Consider the following 18,745-nt stretch of genomic DNA (forward strand, 5'->3'; position numbering starts at 1 on the left):
TCAAGAGATGGCCCAGATTTGTAGAGAAACCACATCCCTCAACAAACCAGCCCTGTGCTTCATTCCTCATCCTGGTAAATGGCACCACTGTCCCCCGCTGATGTCAATCAGAAGATCAAGCATCATCCTGGCCTCTCCCTTTGTTTTCCTTCTCGCTCCATGCAAGAGATACCCAGGCTAGCTTATTCTGTGTCTCAGCTTCTTTCATCACTCCCCTCTTTGCCTCTGCACATTGACTTTCACAGACCCACTTACATATTCATTATTTCTTTCTGGGGTGGCACTACATCCTCCTAATCTGATTCCTCGTCTCTAGGTTCCTCTCCTGTGTTTTCTGACTCCTCAATGATCCTGCATCTTGATGCTGTTTCTTTACCTCACCTGTCAGGTCACATTTTAATTATATCTCAAGACTCAGCTCGAAGAACAACTCCTTTAAGTATCCCCTACCCTCCTTCCCACCTCTTCGGGCTTCTCATCTGAGGATACACAGGACCTTGAGGACATTCATCACAAGGAGTATCCCCATTGGCTTCATACTTGTGTATCTCCCCACCTAGACTGTGATTATGAGAGCAGGAATGACGTTCTCTTGGTTTGTCAATTCTCTTTTTTCTTTTTCTTTTTTGAGACGGAGTCTTGCTCTGCTGCCCAAGCTGGAGTGCAGTGGTGTGATCTCTGCTCACTTTGCAAGCTCTGCCTCCTGGGTTCACGCCATTCTCTTGCCTCAGCCTCCCGAGTAGCTGGCATTTCAGGCGCATACCACCACACTAGGCTAATTTTTTTTTTTTTTTTTTTTTTTTTGCATTTTTGGTAGAGATGAGGTTTCACTGTTTTAGCCAGGATGGTCTCGATCTCCTGACCTCGTGAACTGCCCACCTCGGCCTCCCAAAGTGCTGGGATTACAGGCGTGAGCCACCACACCCAGCCGGTTTGTCGATTATTTAGCTCGGTGTCTAGGCTGGAGGAGTCTAAGACATTTTTATTTACAAAAATTCATAAACAACTAAACAATTTCTCTCTGAAATTCTAAACATTAAACTAGGGCCAGCTATTTTACACCGTATTGAACCTTATACTTAAGACAGAACATTGTAAGAACTAAAGAAACTTAGCATTCAACAAAAACATAAAAATACTAGAGATTCAAGTCAGTTACTTAAGAATGGGATGACATTAAAAGTGAAAAGCTTTTGACCAAAACATTACATTTAAAACATTTCTATAACTTCATCCTAAATTAAAGTATGTCAGTAGAGTCTTTCATTATATAAAAATCAGCTATATATATTTCTGATTCTGTTAAGTCTTAGAGTGCATTTTTTCACCTTATACGGATTAAGAAAATTATTTCCAACACTAACGTCCCAATGGATATTAAGATAAACGAGTTTTGCAAACACAGTAAATAGAATTCTTTTTGCAATATTATATTCTATAGTTTATATATCATCTGTTTTTGTTTTAAATAATTTCTTGAGTATTGTCATCTAATTGCATAAAATAAATACTAGTAATTCTTACTGTGATCAACAAAGACAAGTCCTCCCTAAAAGCAAAACAATGCCCTAAGAACCCTAGCATATCTACTATTTCGTAAACATTTTCTTACATATTCATTGTGATAGAAACATCTCCGCTTTTAGATAAAATGCCATTATCAGAAATAAAAGAAAATATGAATACTGAGAAGCAATGTAGTATTTTCATCGAAAGCAGTGACCCTGGGGTCAAATCTGGAAGCAGACACACACAGAGGGCTGTCATTTTTGAATTGTTTAATACAACTGAAAACCCATATTTGCTATTGCATTCTCATGTGTATTTTTATAGGCCTCAACTATTACTTTCACTAATAATATCAATGTAAAAAATAATGATAACAATAGTAATGTAATCTAGGCACAACCAAATCTTCCCTTTAAAAAAAAAAATTCACTCATATTACTGGGATGGAAAGAAAGGGAAAGAAAAAGGAATCAAAACGGTGTAACTGATTTTTTCATATTATACCATGTAGAGCAATGATCAACTTTGTCCCTGTGTGACAGAACTGATTTCTATGGTTTATTCTGGCACATAAATCCAAAAGACGGGAAATGCAACAGAATAACAAAAACAAACCCCTAAACCTAGGAACATTATAAATAAAGTAGAATAAAGAGGTAGAAGGCTTTATTTTACAGCTTGCTGCATCTGTTTCAAATACTTGATTTAAAACCAGACACTGCTGGAAATACTACATGACTTTCTTACTGGCAGGAGCTATTTTGAAATGATTGTAATATAAATAGGAGCAGAGAAGTTTACTAAACTTCCTTTTAAGGACATCCATGAATCAGGGCATTATAAAACTGGAAATATTGAAAAGGCTTTCAAAGATACTGTTTAACAGTGAAAGAAAGGATGAGGAGGTTAAGCTTTTGCTCATTCTTCAGTCTCCCTCGTAGGCTTCCCTTTCTCACACTCTAAAGAAGCTGCCATTAGCTCTAAAAAAAAAAAAAAAAAGTCCCGGGAAGGTGACCAGGGAGTGTGACGTAGAGTTCTGTTAACGGGCTAATTCAAGAACAGATGTCAAAATCACACAGAGGAGAGCTAATTGGAGCAAAAACTATTCGTTGTGTTTTAGGAGATTACCAAATGAGTCCTTTAAGGCTATAAATTCAATCATTTAGTTGTCTGAAATAGTTAACTGGCAAGAAAACAGCTATGACTCTCTGTCTATTTATGCCCCTGCCCACAGGCCATTTTTCAGACTGAATGGCTGAATACAGTATTACAAACTGTTACACCATAGGAATGAAAGTAAAATGTCTCCACTAACAACGAATGTTTCCTACCGCAAATAATAACCCAAATCTTTATTTTTACAAAAGTTTGATATATGAGAAAAGTAAACAAATCAGACTTTGCTTATTTAACAAGATAAATACTTCTTCCAAGTGTGCATGTTGCGTGTTTTTCGTTAGCACGTTTTTTTTTTTTTTTTTTTTTTAGGGATGATGAAAGTCAAAACATTTTTTTAAGCATAACCACCAATAGAAAACAGGAAGCCAACTTACTTGTCCTTTGTGCCAGCATTCCACTATCTCCTCATCCGTGTTCTTGCCTTCCAGGAGGGTTAACTGCTGAGCCCAGGTTTTCAGAAGGGCACTGAACTCTTGCAGGGCCTGCTCCAGTTGAGCCGCTTGGCCTGAGAATTCCTGCTCCGAAAGGGCCATCTGGCTGACCAGGTTCTCCAAACAGCTCTGCGTTTGGAATACACTGTCTTCCCACTGCTTCCAGTCGGCACGCAGGGCCTGCATCTCCGTGTGCATGAGCTCACACCCACTGGCAGTTGTGTTCTGTTTCACTTCAGGAGCCAGCGACTCCACTCTGCTGAGGCGGCTTGCACCAATCTCTCTGGAATCTATCAGCTCCTGTAATGGAATATCACCATGGTAACCAAAGAGCCCGTGAGTCACTTGGACTGCAAGTTTTCAACTGTGTACACAGGGAGACCCTGTCCTGCTAGGAAGTTTTAAGACGTGTGCCACAAGGACCCAGAATCAATTCATCTGCCCGCTCTTAAATTATAATAGCGGGAGTTGTCATCATGAACACCTAAGGCTTACGGCAAAGAAAAAAAAAAAATCCCGAGAATCCTCAATATCCTGAAACAGACTAAAGAGAGACTCTGAAATTAGGCATATTTGCATACGTGAAAATGTTTAGATAGTGACTCAAGTGTTTGCCCGTGGTGGATTGCTCTTGTAAATGATCCAACCCATACTTGCCTCAAATTGGATGCTGAATTAATAAAGATTGTGGCAGAACTGTGTTCTGCTCATGGTCTCTATCCTCAATTCATCTTCTTCCACAGGGTGGTGGCTTAAATCACACTTCCATTCTACTAGGAATCAAGCAGACTCATTGCAGCAAAAGAAGGAGCCCGACTCAATTCCAAATACTTCAATACTAAGTAAACATTTTTGTAGCATATAAAATGAATAATTCATTCATAGACTGACTTACTCAAAAGTTTAAAGTAACCTCTAGAATGAGTTCGTTTATTAGTATTTTTTTAACCTTAAAAAAGTCATTAGAAATTTAATGGTTTAGCTACAGCCAAGTTAACAATTTAGCTTGGTCTTAAAGCACACAAATACTCTAATGGACAAGATAAAATTAAACCCGCATTGTTAAATTGATATAATCGTGGCATTTCTCTCTGAGAATAGATCCTCTTACTACCACTTTTCTTGGTGAAATAATCATCTGATGTTTATATATTTACATATCTATCGCTAAAGGCAGGATTTTGTTAATATTATTACAAAATTATGACTTTACTACCTGATTAAATATAAATAAAAGATAATTAGGCACAAAAATGTTCAAGAAGAAAATCAGTGACCAATTAGCAAGTAAAAAAACATTGGAATGTTAAGTAGGAAGCATGCTTAATAAATTATGTCAAGCATAAAGTATGTCTTAACTAGTCTATACAATATAGTTTGAGTCTCATTAAATTAACCTGAAATAAATACATCTGTTCACAATTATATACAATAGAGCCATATTTTAATATAGATCATTTGAAAGTATTCAGTATTCAGTTGAGCAGTAGTCTAAATTACAATGACATGAAAATTCTTACACACAGCATGATATGCATATTCAACCTTTTCTCAGCAGCAGGATTCTAAAAACCATCCCTGTTTATTAGAGTGTATAGTAGTTATTTGATGAAGAAAAAAATATATAACTTTTTAACCAGTGATATGTCTAACTAATAGACCTTAATACTTGGAACTACTTTGTCTTTGTGACCAATTTCCAATTTGAAGTTTCCCAAAATACTCTCTTATGCGTTATCCCAATTTTCCTTAGTATGAAAACGGAACACTTAAATATTTGCGATCAGAAATCCAGTCATTCAGAATTTGAATCAGGACATCATCATTGTCAAGAGTTTTGAAACGGCTTTTGCACATATTTTATCTTGTATTTACATTTTTAAATGTATGATATGCACATACACACATATGTGCATTCACGCCCTCATACCCATACACCGTTTGCATTAGAGTTGCCTTTTCTCAGTGATTATTCCTGTGGATGTGATAGGTATGGTGTTGAAGGACAGAGGAGGTGCTTTATGTATTTCCTCCAAGGTTTTTAAAATCACCCACACACTAACCTACATTCAGGCTGGACCTGAACTTCTGAGAGGCAGTTTCTGATATTCTTCACTTTCTCCATCCCAATTTCTTTCCGTCAATTCCTTCTCCTATATTCCCTGTCTTTATGGAAGCACTTTATAAAGGCTTTTCCAAATAAGAGTATTTGTCAACCCAGGAAGCAGCCTTTGTAAAAGAATTATCTTGCTTTCTCTTATTAACTTTTCGAAACCTTAGTCCATTTCTGCTATCTCCTCTTCCTCAGCTGCCATTTACTCCTAAATCGATGTAACCTGGTTTCTCACCTTCCCTTGCCGTGCAAATGTTTCTCAGAGTGGTTGTCCAGTAGCCTCACTGTCAATCCTAGTTGAGATTCTTCAGTCTTCCTCCTAATGGCAGCCTCCTGCTGTACCTGTGATGGTGACCACCTTCTCTACTTAGAGCCTCAGTGGCATCACACCCTCCTACTCTTCCTCTTCTGATTTCTCCCCTCCTTTTTCTCTCTACCTTTCAAATCATTTTCTCCTATGGCTCCTTAAATATTGGTAGTACCTAGCTTTTGGTCCTGTGTCCAATGTTCTATTTGCTGTATACATAGGTCTTGGTTTTATCCATTTTAATGGCTTTAATAACAAATTAGATGCGATTCACTTTCACCTCTGTGCCTTCAATCCATATTCCTAACCTGAAATTCAAGCTTGAATATGCAACTACCCCCAAGACATTACTACTACCTCGCAGTTCAAATTGGATCTGATCATCAATAAACAACAACTCACCTCTTCGCCTCTATCACTAGCCTCCTCTGCATACAATTATTTTCCTCAGGTGGTAACAGTCCTGAGGATTCTAGGTAAAGACTTGACCATCACCCTTGACTCTTCCCACCTTGTCATGCTACAGCCAGTTAATCACTCATTTACCAAATCCACTGGATTTTCTTCCTGGGTGTGTCCTATGTGCCAGGCATGATGCTACAGGTTTTATGTACGTGATCTAATTTGGTTGCGAAAACAACTTTATCAGACAGGTACTATTTTTATGTATGTATTTTTTAACCAGTTGAGAGGCGGAGGCTTGAGGATATCAGGTAACTTGCTGAAAGACACAGCTAGAAAGCCAATAGAAGAAGGATGCAGCATTGGGTTTCTCTGATTCCAGAGCCTGAACTCTAATAGTACAGTAAGCTCTCATTACATTTTTTGTATTACTTTATAAAGACGAGTTTGTGGGTCACTGTGCCTCACTAGACTGCAAGTTCCTTAGGGAATGCACGGTCCTGGCTGAATAAATGGATAGATGGGTAGATGGATAGATGGAAGGATGGATGAATAAATTAGAATATTACTAAGAAATGTATCAAAGAAGAATTTTAAAGAATCACACAGAAAAAAGGACCTAAAAAGTGGTTTTATGTTATTAGTTCAGTTAAAACATACATAGTTATAAGATTTAAATAAGATAATACTTTTAAAGCACTTAGAAGTAGATCTTCAGGGACCAGGCACTGTGGTTCATGCCTGTAATTCCAGCACTTTGGGAGGCCAAGGCAAGCTGATCACCTGAGGTCAGGAGTTTGAGACCAGCCTGTCCAACAAGGCGAAACCCCGTCTCTACTAAAAAAAAATACAAAAGTTAGCAGTACATGGTGGTGGGCACCTGCAATTGTAGCTACTCAGGAGGCTGAAGCAGGGAGAATCGCTTGAACCCAGGAGGGGGAGGTTGCAGTGAGCCGAGATTGCGCCACTGCACTCCTGCCTAGGCCACAGAGCAAGACTCCATTTCAAAAAAAAAAAAAAAGTAGATCTGCAAAGTGTAGTTACAATTGTAACCATCAGCTACAAATTTTATGACTTTTGGCCGGGCACGGTGGCTCACTCCTGTAATTCCAGCACTTTGGGAGGCCGAGGTGGGTGGATCACGAGGTCAGGAGATGGAGACCATCCTGGCAAACACGGTGAAACCCCGTCTCTACTGAAAATACAAAAAAACTAGCCGGGTGTGGTAGCGGGCGCGGGTAGTCCCAGCTTCTAGGCAGGCTGAGGCAGGAGAATGGCATTAACCTGGGAGGCGGCAGAGCTTGCAGTGAGCGGAGATTGCGCCACTGCACGCCAGCCTGGGTGAGGGAGCGAGTCTCCGTCTCAAAAAAAAAAAAAAAAAAATTATGACTTTTATATTCTGATCTTGGAATCAAAACACAATCTGAGCTTTAAATTCCTGACCACGATTACACTATTTATTCCCAACATTTCCCCCTCTAAAAGTAAACCACTGAGGATTTCATTCCTGCTTCATTTTAATGTTAAAATCCATTTTCCATGGGGGAAAATGATTACAATTTAATATTTAAGCAACTAGAAATTTACTAAAATGTACCAGAGTCTGCAACTCCCTGAGAAAGGTAAATTTCTGTTTTAGAAATTGTCCTTATGTGGAGTAAATGAGATGATAATTTTAAGACCCTTTGAAGTATTCCCTTCTATTATGTTGTTGGATGTCTTCTAGGAAAGCAGAATAAAACATCCAGAATGACATTTTGAGGTTATTGTTAGGATACATTTACCTAAGTTACTATATAAACTTTTCTTCCATGGTGCTAAACAATAGTATCTGGTTTTGTTAGCCCACCAAATTAGCCATTTCCTAGCCAGTAGTATTATAGCAATAAGCACATTTGCATACAGAAATGTAAAGACAATGTTACATTGTGTTCACAAGTGTAAAGTCTTTTGAATTCTTCTCATGACTCTTGTTTATGTTTAGAATCAGTGAGGCATCAAATAAAAAACAGGAAGGAAACATTTTAAATAGCAGAATCTTATCCACAAAATCTTTATCAAAAGGGTGTTGTACTCAAGAAGTAATGAAGCAATGTAGATATAGCATCTGTTCATTTTCTGACCTTAATTTTTGACAACTTTTTCTGGGTGGCTGATGAATCTCCAGACATATCTGACCACCGGTGAAGTTCTTCCTTTGCTGAATGGAGCCAATCTGTGAACTCATGGACCGCATCTAAGTACATTAGATGGTCTTTCACAATCTCTTCCACTTTCCTCATTTTTTCCTAGTAAACAAAGAAAAGACTACCTTAACAGTGGTCCTTTTGAGAACATGAAATCAGATAAGGCAACAGGCCTGATAGAAGTCTCTTAATAAATCTCAGAACATTTCATTCTTGTTCTTGAATTTTCTCTGAGTTTAATATCTTAAAAAGAAGCTATCAAATTTAACTAAATGTCCAGGCTTTGGAAAAGCAACTATTTTCCTGTAAGTTTACTATTTTCTACCTTAGTATGGAAATATATGCTTACTGTATGTTGGCTAACATCCCTCACTAACAATCCTCTTAATAATTATTGTCATAACCATTCTTATTAAAGCAATTTTTTGTTAGCTTGGTGTCCAGCATTCTGTTCAGCACTTTAAATGCATTTGCTCATTTAATCTTCATAACAGTCCTGTGAGGAAGATACTATTATTATCATCATTTTATAGGAAAAGAAGCTCAAGCTTAGTGAGGTTAGGTAACATGTAATAGTGGGCCAAAGTCACATATTCAAAAGTGTCAAAGCCAGAATTCAAACTTACACCTTTTTGACTTGAGTCATAGCTCTTAATCATTACCAAGATGAAAATGAAGATAAACAAGCACATCTGTTAATAATTGTAGTGTCAAGAAGACAAGCGTTAGTTCCCAACAAGGCAAACCAAAGAAAAGAAAAAGCAGCAAACAACAATTCTCTCCCTTAATTTCTATAATATTTACAAATATGCCAAAGAATAATCATGAAGGAAATGAAAGATTCATATGGAGAATTGGAACTATATTTTTGATATTATATAAAGGAGTTTATACTTTGGAAAATAGAAACCGTTTTTACTAAGAGGAGAGATGAACACAATATTTCGTATGTGATTGAATCTTGAAGGTAAATAGACTTGCATTTAATATAACAAATATAAGTGTAGCAAAACAAAAACAACTTTAACAGTGACATTTGATGTGCAAAGTAGATAGATTAACTAAAATAGCGGAGAAAGAAAAAATAAGGAATAAAGAATAATCCCAAGATTGTAGAAAGAGAAAAATGAATAGGCATTCATAGTAAGAAATGATCTTTATGTCATACCCATTTACTGAGTGTATAAATAGTTTTAGAGCAGCCAATTCTCCAACAATTTAATCCACAGTTTCTTCTTTACCTGACCTTGGCAACCGTCATCATATTATTAATATAAATCAATATATTATATTAATGTATTATAAAGCATCTACTTTCAATATAAAGCACTAACCTTGGCAACAGTCATTATATCATTAAACTGTGTTTTCAGCTCCTCTTGAGCTGTGTCCTTGAAAGACTCATCCTCTGTCTTCTCGTAGAGCTCCCTGGACTTCGCAAGTAGACGGTGAAGGGCTCTCGTGTGATCCTCTGCCTCAGACAGGATGGACTGCAGGTGGTCAAGCAGGGCAAACTTCTCTTTGAGACCTGGCTGCGGTTGTAAGGGATGTTCTACTTTTTGATCCACTGATTCCATCCACTGCTCCAACTGGTTTTTCCTCTCTAGATAGTCATTCCATTGGCTAATCACAGACTCTAAAGTGCTAGAATTAATGTCACATATTAACAAAAATGAATTATTTTGACATCTCTACTGAAAACCAATTGCAAAGTCATGACATCCATGCCAATTGTTTTACTGAATGCTCCTGGAAGTGATGAACATGTTGCTTTTGAGTGCAGGGAAAAACACTACTTCTCTGATCCATAAGATCCTTACCTCAGGTCCTTTGAACAAAGTCAATCTATATTAAAACATGAAATAAGAAGTTGTGGTCATACATGCATTTGGAATTTGTCTTCCAAATGCTAACTGTCCTAAATGAACAAGATACATTTATATGTTATGTTGTTAAAAATAAGCATGGGAACATCAATGAAATTTTATTTCATATAGATCGGTTCTTAATTTTCTTGGAATTATTAATAGTTTATCTTATTAAAATCAGATGGTGATTATTTGTTGATTGGAATTCAAAATTCAAGGTATCCTTCCTGTGTAAATGATATATCATTAAGTTGATTTTCATTTAGGGACACACATACACACACACACACGCACACAATATACAGTGCTTTTGTGTTGAATTTGTGAATGAATTCTCAAGTATTTATAAGAAAAATAGTCACAAATATAATAGCTTTCTAGATAGTCAAACAAGGCTCTCCAGACTGGCATTTAGGAAAAATCCCTCCATTATTAAGCATTACAAACTATTCTAAACTCATCTGCAGTGATTTCCCCAGCCCCCCTTACATACAAGCCTACGAACCTATGAACCTGAAATTAACATTCTGTGGTAAATGAATTTCCAGCATTTGCTCAAACTGTTGCTTTTCCATCTTTGCATCCATTGATCCACTGGAACCTCATCATTCAGGCTTTAAAGTCCTACCTGTTCCTCAAAAAATTTTCTAAAAAGCACGCCCTCCCAGTTTTTTTTTTTTGACAGGGTCTTACTCTGTCACCAAGGCTGGAGTGCTGAGGTGCAATCATATAGTTCATTGCAACCTCTGTCTCCCCAGATCGGGTGATCCTCCCACCTCAGCCTCCCGAGTAGCTGGGACTACAAGTGTGTGCCACCACACCTGGCTAATTTTTGTATTCTTTTTTCTTTTTTTGAATTTTGACTGTGACTTCATATAATTCTTGCGTATTTTGTAGAGACATATTTTTGCCCTGCTGCCCAAACTAGTTTCAAACTCTTAGGCTTAAGCAATCTGCCTACCTCAGCCTCCCAAAGTGCTGGGATTACAGGTGTGAGCCACTAAGACTCTGCATTCTTCTACAGCCCCACAGTGCATTTTGAAAATGGTTAGTAACATAGTCTGAGTCAGAATATTCCAAAATACATCCTATGCTAGTGTTTGAGCTTTTAGAGGGCAAAAACTTTCTGTTTTATTTTATTATTTTAACAGAATAATTTGAACATTGCTATTGCTCAATATGTCACTGTCAAATTTCATTTCTTGCTGAAATAGTGGAGTCAAGGACCAGAGTCTGCTTCCTGCATGTAACATCTTATTCTAACATCTGAAAACTATCTACCCATATTCTTATGAACTTTTAGGACACTGGCCTAGGCCAAGCCTCTGGAAGCTTAGTTCATGCTCCAGCAGTCTATGATATGGAGTAAGACAACGATAGCATCTGATTTTTTTTCTTTGCTGACCATTGTGAGTTATTACTAAGATGCAAAGTCCTGCTGACTTTGAGAGTCACTGCCTATGCTCTATATTAAAGGAAAAAATGAAAACAACAACAACAAAACAAAACCTCCAAGTTGTTAGTTGTAACCAGGGATTTTTGTTTACATTGCCGTGGGTAACTGTAGTGTTATTTTTGTTTTGCTTTGTAATAAACTTGAATCATCTTTAAAGATTTTTTAAATGTTATGGTAGGTTCAAGGGTACCTGTGCAGAGTTGCTATACAGGTAAACTCGTGTCATGGGGGTTTGCTGCACAGATTATTTCATTGCCCATGTACTAAGCCTGGTACATGACAGTTATTTTTTGCTGCTCCTCTCCCTCCTCCCACCTTCCACCCTCAAGGAGGCACCAGTGTCTGTTATTCCCTTCTCTGTATGAACTTTAATCTTCTATTCATCTATTTTGTTATGATCATATTGGGCACCCAGTTTGTCAATGATCTAACAGGATATATAACCATCAGAATACGGCTCTTTGTTACTGTAATTCTGACTGATGGTCATGTGTCCAACAAATGTGCCAGATTATTTATGGACACTCTGAGAAGAGGGAGGTAGGTAGAAACCTCTCACTTATAATTACAACAACAACGAAAACACCACCTGGTGTAACAATCAAGGGCTTCCCTACTTCCTCGTCAGTGTCCGGTACAGGTGATTTTCAACAGAGGCTCTACAGCTGGGCTCTGTTCCAGATGGATTGACTGTTGGTTGTGTGAGAATGTTCCACACTTTGTAGGATATGAGCTCTCTGTGCCTCGGTCCCTAAATGCCAGGGATATTCCCTCATCACTGTGACAATCAAAACCACCCTACCCATTTCCTATAATGTAAATGGGGGTGATATGACTTTTAGTTGAAGAACAGATTTACAATTAAGCTCAACAGCTGCCAATAGCTTAATTTTCCATATGTTCCTTAAGCTAAAACGTATCAAGTTATTAAAGAACCATATATTCTTGCTTTGATGGCTTGAAAGGAGATGTTTTACTGAGCCCATGTCATGTAAGATTCCATGAGAGATAATAGGGGAGATTTAAATATTTTATAAATGCAGCAAGAACACAGAAACAAAGCAAGCTAACAAGCAAAAACCAGTCATCGCCCTATGGAAAACACAACTTAGACAAAGACAGTCATGCCTACAGCAAGCTACAGTAACATGGTTGGAGAATTCCACCCTCCATCATTTTACTAAGTCACTGCATTGGACTTAGACAAATAAACACTAAGAGTAGGTTCTGTACCTTTGAGCATGGATGGAGGAGCTCATGATGTCAGCCCACACTTCTTTAAGGGTCTCTAGCTGAGTCTGAATCACGCTCTGACCTTCTTTGTTGCTACTTCTCAAGGCCTGTTCCCCTTTGCCAATGGCCATATTCAACTTAACTTCCCCTTCACCTTTCATCAGGAGAATATCCTGGGAAGGAAGTAAGAATACACATCAGGAGGCATGTAAAAAACTTCTTCTATTTTAAAAAAGGTAGTTTTCCATAAGAATTGAGATAGGAATACTTATCTCAAAATGAAAACAACAAACTCTGGGCCTTATTGCAATGTAATATTTACTTAAAATTGGTATCCAGGAGTCTAGGAGTCAAAGATTAATTCCAATATAAATTCTTAGAAAACTTTGGGCCACTAACCTAGAAAGTATAATTTTATTGACTTCAGTTTCAAAGAGTCACAATAAATTCTTTTGAAAATGAAGACACACGTGTCTAAAACCCAGCAGTCCCCTACATTAATTGCCTCGCTAATTTATCTCTTTCAGGGTCACCTTCATTGGCTATAGTCTGGGTTAGTGATCTCCTCTGTGCTTTCAATATACCCTTGATGGCTTCAATTATGTCCCCTACACACGCACTATATTGAAAGTAACAATTTACGAATTGGTGTCTTCCCCTAGACTGTGAACTCCTAGAAAATGGGGCCTAACTTTTATCTTTATATTCCCAGCAACTTGCAGAGCGCTTGGAGCAGAGTAGATATTCAGTAACGCTTGCTGAATATTTACTAAATCAAATTTAAAATGATTTAAAGCTATTAAAACAACAATGTTTCCTTACAAAGGGGAAAAAATGATGCCTCCATATCCTTTTTGCCCAGTTTCTCCATTTTGCCCACACAATCCTCATTTAGAGGCTTACAGAACAAGTAGGACACAACACAAGCACTTGTGAATCTAATCAAATTAACACTCAGCAGTTGTCAGTGTCTGGCTGGTGTCGCATGTACCTGTATTTGTGACAGCCGTTTCTCCAGGGTGTCTTTGCTCCCCAGAGTGCTCTCTGCACAGGCCAGTCTGTCCTGAATGGCCTTCACCCAGGACCACATGCTCTGCAGTGCTTCTTCCAGGGCTTCGTGCTCCTGAAGGGCAACCTGGCAGCTCCGGAGTTTCTCTTTGGTCATTCTAAGTAGGTTCTGGTGGCTTCTGAGGAGCTGGGAACACAGGCGGCCCTCCTGCCCAGCACCGTGGCCTTCTTCACTCAGAAGCTGCCCTCTCTGGGAAAGCTTATCAAGAGACTCTCTGAAAAAAAGACAAAAAAAAAAAAAAAAAAAGAAAGAAAAGAAAATTAATTCTGACATTCTGGAGTGCAGGGGAGCAAAAAACGATTGTTGATATTGGAGCAGTAACCAGACACAGGCTCATAGCTGACATGCCTTTTAAATAAAGACGCTGGGAATTGACCTGGCTATTTCATTCTCTTATGTTCTCTCCTAATGTTGTCAGTACCCACTCAGGGATACCACTCAGTCTGTGCTGTGCCTGCATCCAAATAGCAGTGGTGGAGCCTACCGTATTACTTACCGTATTTCCAGAAATTCAATTCAGAAAATGGGCTCAGCTGCCTCTCCAGGCTTCTCTGTAGCATCTCTCCATTCCTATTTAATGGTCAGATGATGAAAAAGCTCCCTGAAATTCTCAAAACCGCTGTTGTCTTGTATCTACACGGAGATTCCTCCTTTATGAAAACTCTTCTGCTTAGCACTGTTGCATTCCTAGTTGCCTGTTCAAAGCTCGGTGCAGGCATCATATCCTCAGGAGCATCCCAACTCAGGGTGGGTGGAAAGTGTGGGACCTCCTTGTGCCCTCTGCTCCTTGTCTTGCTCTATCGCCATGTATACCAACTATCTCAATCCAAAAGGCTTTCACTTTCTAAACGCCAGGGCCATTATACTCATCTTATGTTCCCAAGACCCAACACAATATTGTGCAGAGACTAAGTGGAAAAAAAAAATGTTCTTTCAAAAAGTCGTTGTAGGAGTGCTTACAAGTTTTCTTGTTATATCTTGGGTATTGAGCTCATCTTAATTTGGAACCATGCTAATTAGATCAAGGGAAAAACATAATCACTATGTGGCATGGTTGGTTTTATTCCCATTTTACAGAGTTCTGAATTCTTATCTGCACATTTACCAGGAAAAAGCCCAGGATACCAGAGAGTAGCATGAGATGTCTTAACATAAACTGTTGTGACTACTAGAAAAAGAACACAAAGCAAATCTCTCGTGAAAATTGAATGTTTCAAATTTTTTTGGAGTGGCTACTCTACAAATATGTCCTATGGGCCACCCTGAGATCTGCAAAGAGTTATACAACAAGACACTTGCTCTTTAACAAACTTGCACATCCTGCACATGTACCCTGGAACTTATAACATAAAATAAAATAAAATAAAAATAACACCTACTCTAAAAGACATTTATTATACCTGTTACCTGTTTGGTGAGACAAGAAGGTAGCTTAAGCAATGATGTGAGTTAAATAATAATTCAAGAAAAGAGTTCCCTTCTTATTATGAGATAAATTGCTAATGCATCATAAAAATTCAATGAGTCTTAAACTGAGGTACTTTTATACAGGGTATTTCAAGTAGTGAAATATTATGGTGAAAAGAAATCTAGAAGACTGGGAGGAGCAAGCAGCAAGCCAGTGAAAGAAGTCAGGTGGCCCAGTGGAGAACCTGAGTGACCAGAAAAGTGTGTTAGGATTGTCTGCAGAAGTGGCCAGGCTGGAGGGAAAGAATCCAGAAATAAGCACACCTAAGGTCTCTTAGCATCTGGTCCTGGAATATCAGACAGTGAAACTGCAAGAAGGATTGCATGCTTATCAATGCCAAAACAGTTGCAATTATTAGAAAACAATGAGGAACATAAAAGACCTTGAATTTGGTGATGAAGTATATTTGGGCCACTTTCTCTAATGCAGTTTTGGTGTAATGATGGCAGGAGAAGCAGATACAGAGGAAGGTAATGAGCAGTCTATAGAGAAGAAATAAAAGCTGAGAGGATGGAAAGCCATTTAAAACATCTGGAAGAAGGGAAGTACGTCTGGCTGTGTTATATTGTATCTAGACACGAGTCAACAATTAAAAAGCAAAATTTAAGTGCAACGTAGTTTTCAGAAAGTTATATGGTTGCAATAATGCTATTCTGTTAATTCAGTGAACATTTTGTATTTTTCTGGAACCATACTAGATAATGAATAGAAATGATATAGATCTTAAGTCCCTGATTTTGAGAAACTCATAGGTGGAAATTAGGGTGCATAGAGTAAATGAAGAGCTTACACTATAGTAAGGGCTTTTAGAGATGTTCCAATGTCTTTCAGGGACAATTTATAGCAGACATCAAACTAGAACACCAAGTAGCCATCAGCATGGGTTCTTTTGTGCATTTGTTTGTATGTTTGTTTTTCAAGACAAGGACTACCGGGCATGTTTTATTAAAAAGAGGACTCAGTGGAAACAGAGAATGACTATGATCTGAAGTATGGAATTTCTTTTTATTATTATTATTATTATTATTATTATTATGCTTTAAGTTCTGGGATACATGTGCAGAATGTGCAGGTTTGTTACACAGGTATAAAAGTGCCATGATGGCTTGCTGCACCCTTCACCCATCATCTACATTAGGGTGTTTCTCCTAATACTATCTCTCTCCTAACGCCCCATCCCCTGACAGGTCCCGGTGTGTGATGTTCCCCTCCCTGTGTCCATGTGTTCTCATTGTTTAACTCCCACTTATGAGTGAGAACACACAGTGTTTGGTTTTCTATTCCTGTGTTAGTTTGCTGAGAATGAGGGTTTCCAGCTTCATCCATGTCCCTGCAAAGGACATGAACTCATCCTTTTTTAAGGCTGCATAGTATTGTATGGTGTATATGTGCTACATTTTCTTTATCTAGTCTATCATTGATGGGCATTTGGGGTGGTTCCAAGTCTTTGCTATTGTGAACAGTGCTGCAATAAACATACACGTGCATGTGTCTTTACAGTAGAATGATTTATAATACGATTGTTTCTGACTTGTTTGATAAAGTAGAGTGGGTGCTATCCTCCTCTGCTTCTCACATAAAAGCACTGGCTCTTTAAGAGGACAGTTAAGGAGCCCAAGGAGCCAAAGCCAAGCTGCACTTCCCTGTGGAAAGTGCCTTATCTTCCAAAGGAGAGCAAGCAACTGAAAATGCCAGAGGTGGAGCACAAATTTGGGAGCAAAGCCCTCAGTGTGGTAGGATCAAAAGCACAGATGGGGGAACTTTGCCTGGGAAAGGAGCCAGAAATATTTTCTCAGTGGAAAGCAATGAAGAGATAAATACTGTAGTTGGGAAAAGGGACCACAAAGAAAGTCAGACTTGACCATACCTTTCAGTTTATTAAGATTAAAGGATGAGTGGGTGGGAAATGAAACTGGAAGCTGAAATGTGTGAATAACATATGGAAATTGACATATACAGTACTCGCTTTTTTTTCTTTTTTCTTTTCTTTTTTTGTTTTTGTTTTGTTTTGAGATAGAGTCTCACTCTGTCACTACTGCTGGAGTGCAGTGGCGTGACCTTGGCTCACTGCAATCTTTGCCTTCCGGATTCAAGCAATTCTCCTGCCTCAGCCTCCTGAGTAGCTGGAATTACAGGTGCCAGCAACCACGCCTGGCTAATCTTTGTATTTTTAGTAGAGACAGGGTTTCACCACGTGGCCAGCCTGGTCTCGAACTTCTGACCTCAGGTGATCTGTCCACCTTGGTCTCTCAAAGTGCTGGGATCACAGGCATGAGCCACTGTGCCCTGCCAGCACTCATTTTTTTATCTTTACAGTCAGTGTGAATTTGTGGTTTTCTTTCCTTCATATCAGCTTCACATTATGTTAACTAATCCTCAAAATAACTCCAGATAGGAAAGCACAGTATTATTAACACAATGTTTAAAGGCTAAAATTAAGAGTGACAGGAGACAAGTGACCTGCCCAATTTATTGAACAAACAGGAGTTGGATCTGGAATGCAGATGAGCTTCTTACTTCCATCCTGCACTCTCACCAGAATATTGCACTGCTGCAAAGAGTGCAGCATGATCCTTTGTATTCCAGACATTCAAGGACAGGCACAAACCACCATCAACAAACCAACTAACCAACCAATCAAAACCAAACCAAACAACCAACCAACTAGTCTAAAACATGGTAAGAGTTAAAGGACCTGTTCCATTTCTGGACCATACCTCGCAGCCAGCAGTTCTCCCAAAAACATTTCAACTTTATGAACTTCATTTTTCTTCTCAGGAATGTGCTGTTTACTCTCTCCCAAGTTTTCTGTATTGAACCTTTCTTCCATTTCATGGATCCATAAGTTCAGTTTTCTGTGCTGATCTTCAAAGCTAAGGAAAAGAAAATGCCTTAGAGAAATTCTTACATGTTTGTTATGATAAATCAGTTTTAATAGCTGGGGTCACAATGTCTTTTAAATGGCAATTAAGACTTCATGAATGTTCAAGTTACTAAAACAAAACAAAACTTAACAACTAACCCACCCAAATTATCACTTATTTTAATAACAAAGGGACAGTCATGACAATTTCTTTCGAGATCCAAGCAGTGAAAGAATCATCTCACCTAGTAGAATTGATTTCATAGCTGGTAATTGCCAACAAGATTACATTCCCACGTCAATGAGCACTTAATTTTATGTCTTACTATGAAGACCCCTGAATTGGGGCCAACGGATATGAATTGATTTCATAGCTGGTAATTGCCAACAAGATTACATTCCCATGTCAATGTGCACTTAATTTCGTGACTTACTACAAAGACCCTTGAGTTGGGGCCAGTGAATAAGTAGGGCAATGGAAGCCCTGGGAAGACAAGGGAAAATGGCCTCTGTGTCTTTGTGTCTTAAGGGATTTTCAAATATAGCTCAAGAGCTCTAAGTTTTGGAAACAATGTAAGCTCTCCAAGAAAGCTGGACAAGAGTCAGGCAAATTATTCTGCATCAGAGAGGCAATTTGATTCTACTGACATCTTTTCTCACC

At 38.4% G+C, this 18,745-nt stretch overlaps 1 protein-coding gene across 1 annotated transcript in view; it reads right to left on the reverse strand.

Annotated features, from left to right (window-relative positions):
• Positions 1-18,745, reverse strand: part of SYNE1 (spectrin repeat containing nuclear envelope protein 1) — a 524,167-nt gene that overhangs the window by 260,760 nt on the left and 244,662 nt on the right. The window contains exons 49-54 of the mRNA XM_026454397.1: positions 17,939-18,094; positions 13,676-13,967; positions 12,685-12,857; positions 9,462-9,771; positions 8,065-8,229; positions 3,063-3,419 (exon numbers count right to left, since the gene is read on the reverse strand). Of these exons, the coding sequence (XP_026310182.1) occupies positions 3,063-3,419; positions 8,065-8,229; positions 9,462-9,771; positions 12,685-12,857; positions 13,676-13,967; positions 17,939-18,094 (1,453 nt within the window). The remainder of the gene's footprint in view (positions 1-3,062; positions 3,420-8,064; positions 8,230-9,461; positions 9,772-12,684; positions 12,858-13,675; positions 13,968-17,938; positions 18,095-18,745) is intronic.

Source organism: Piliocolobus tephrosceles, chromosome 5 (genome assembly GCF_002776525.5).
Source record: "Piliocolobus tephrosceles isolate RC106 chromosome 5, ASM277652v3, whole genome shotgun sequence".
Classification (NCBI taxonomy): domain Eukaryota; kingdom Metazoa; phylum Chordata; class Mammalia; order Primates; family Cercopithecidae; genus Piliocolobus; species Piliocolobus tephrosceles.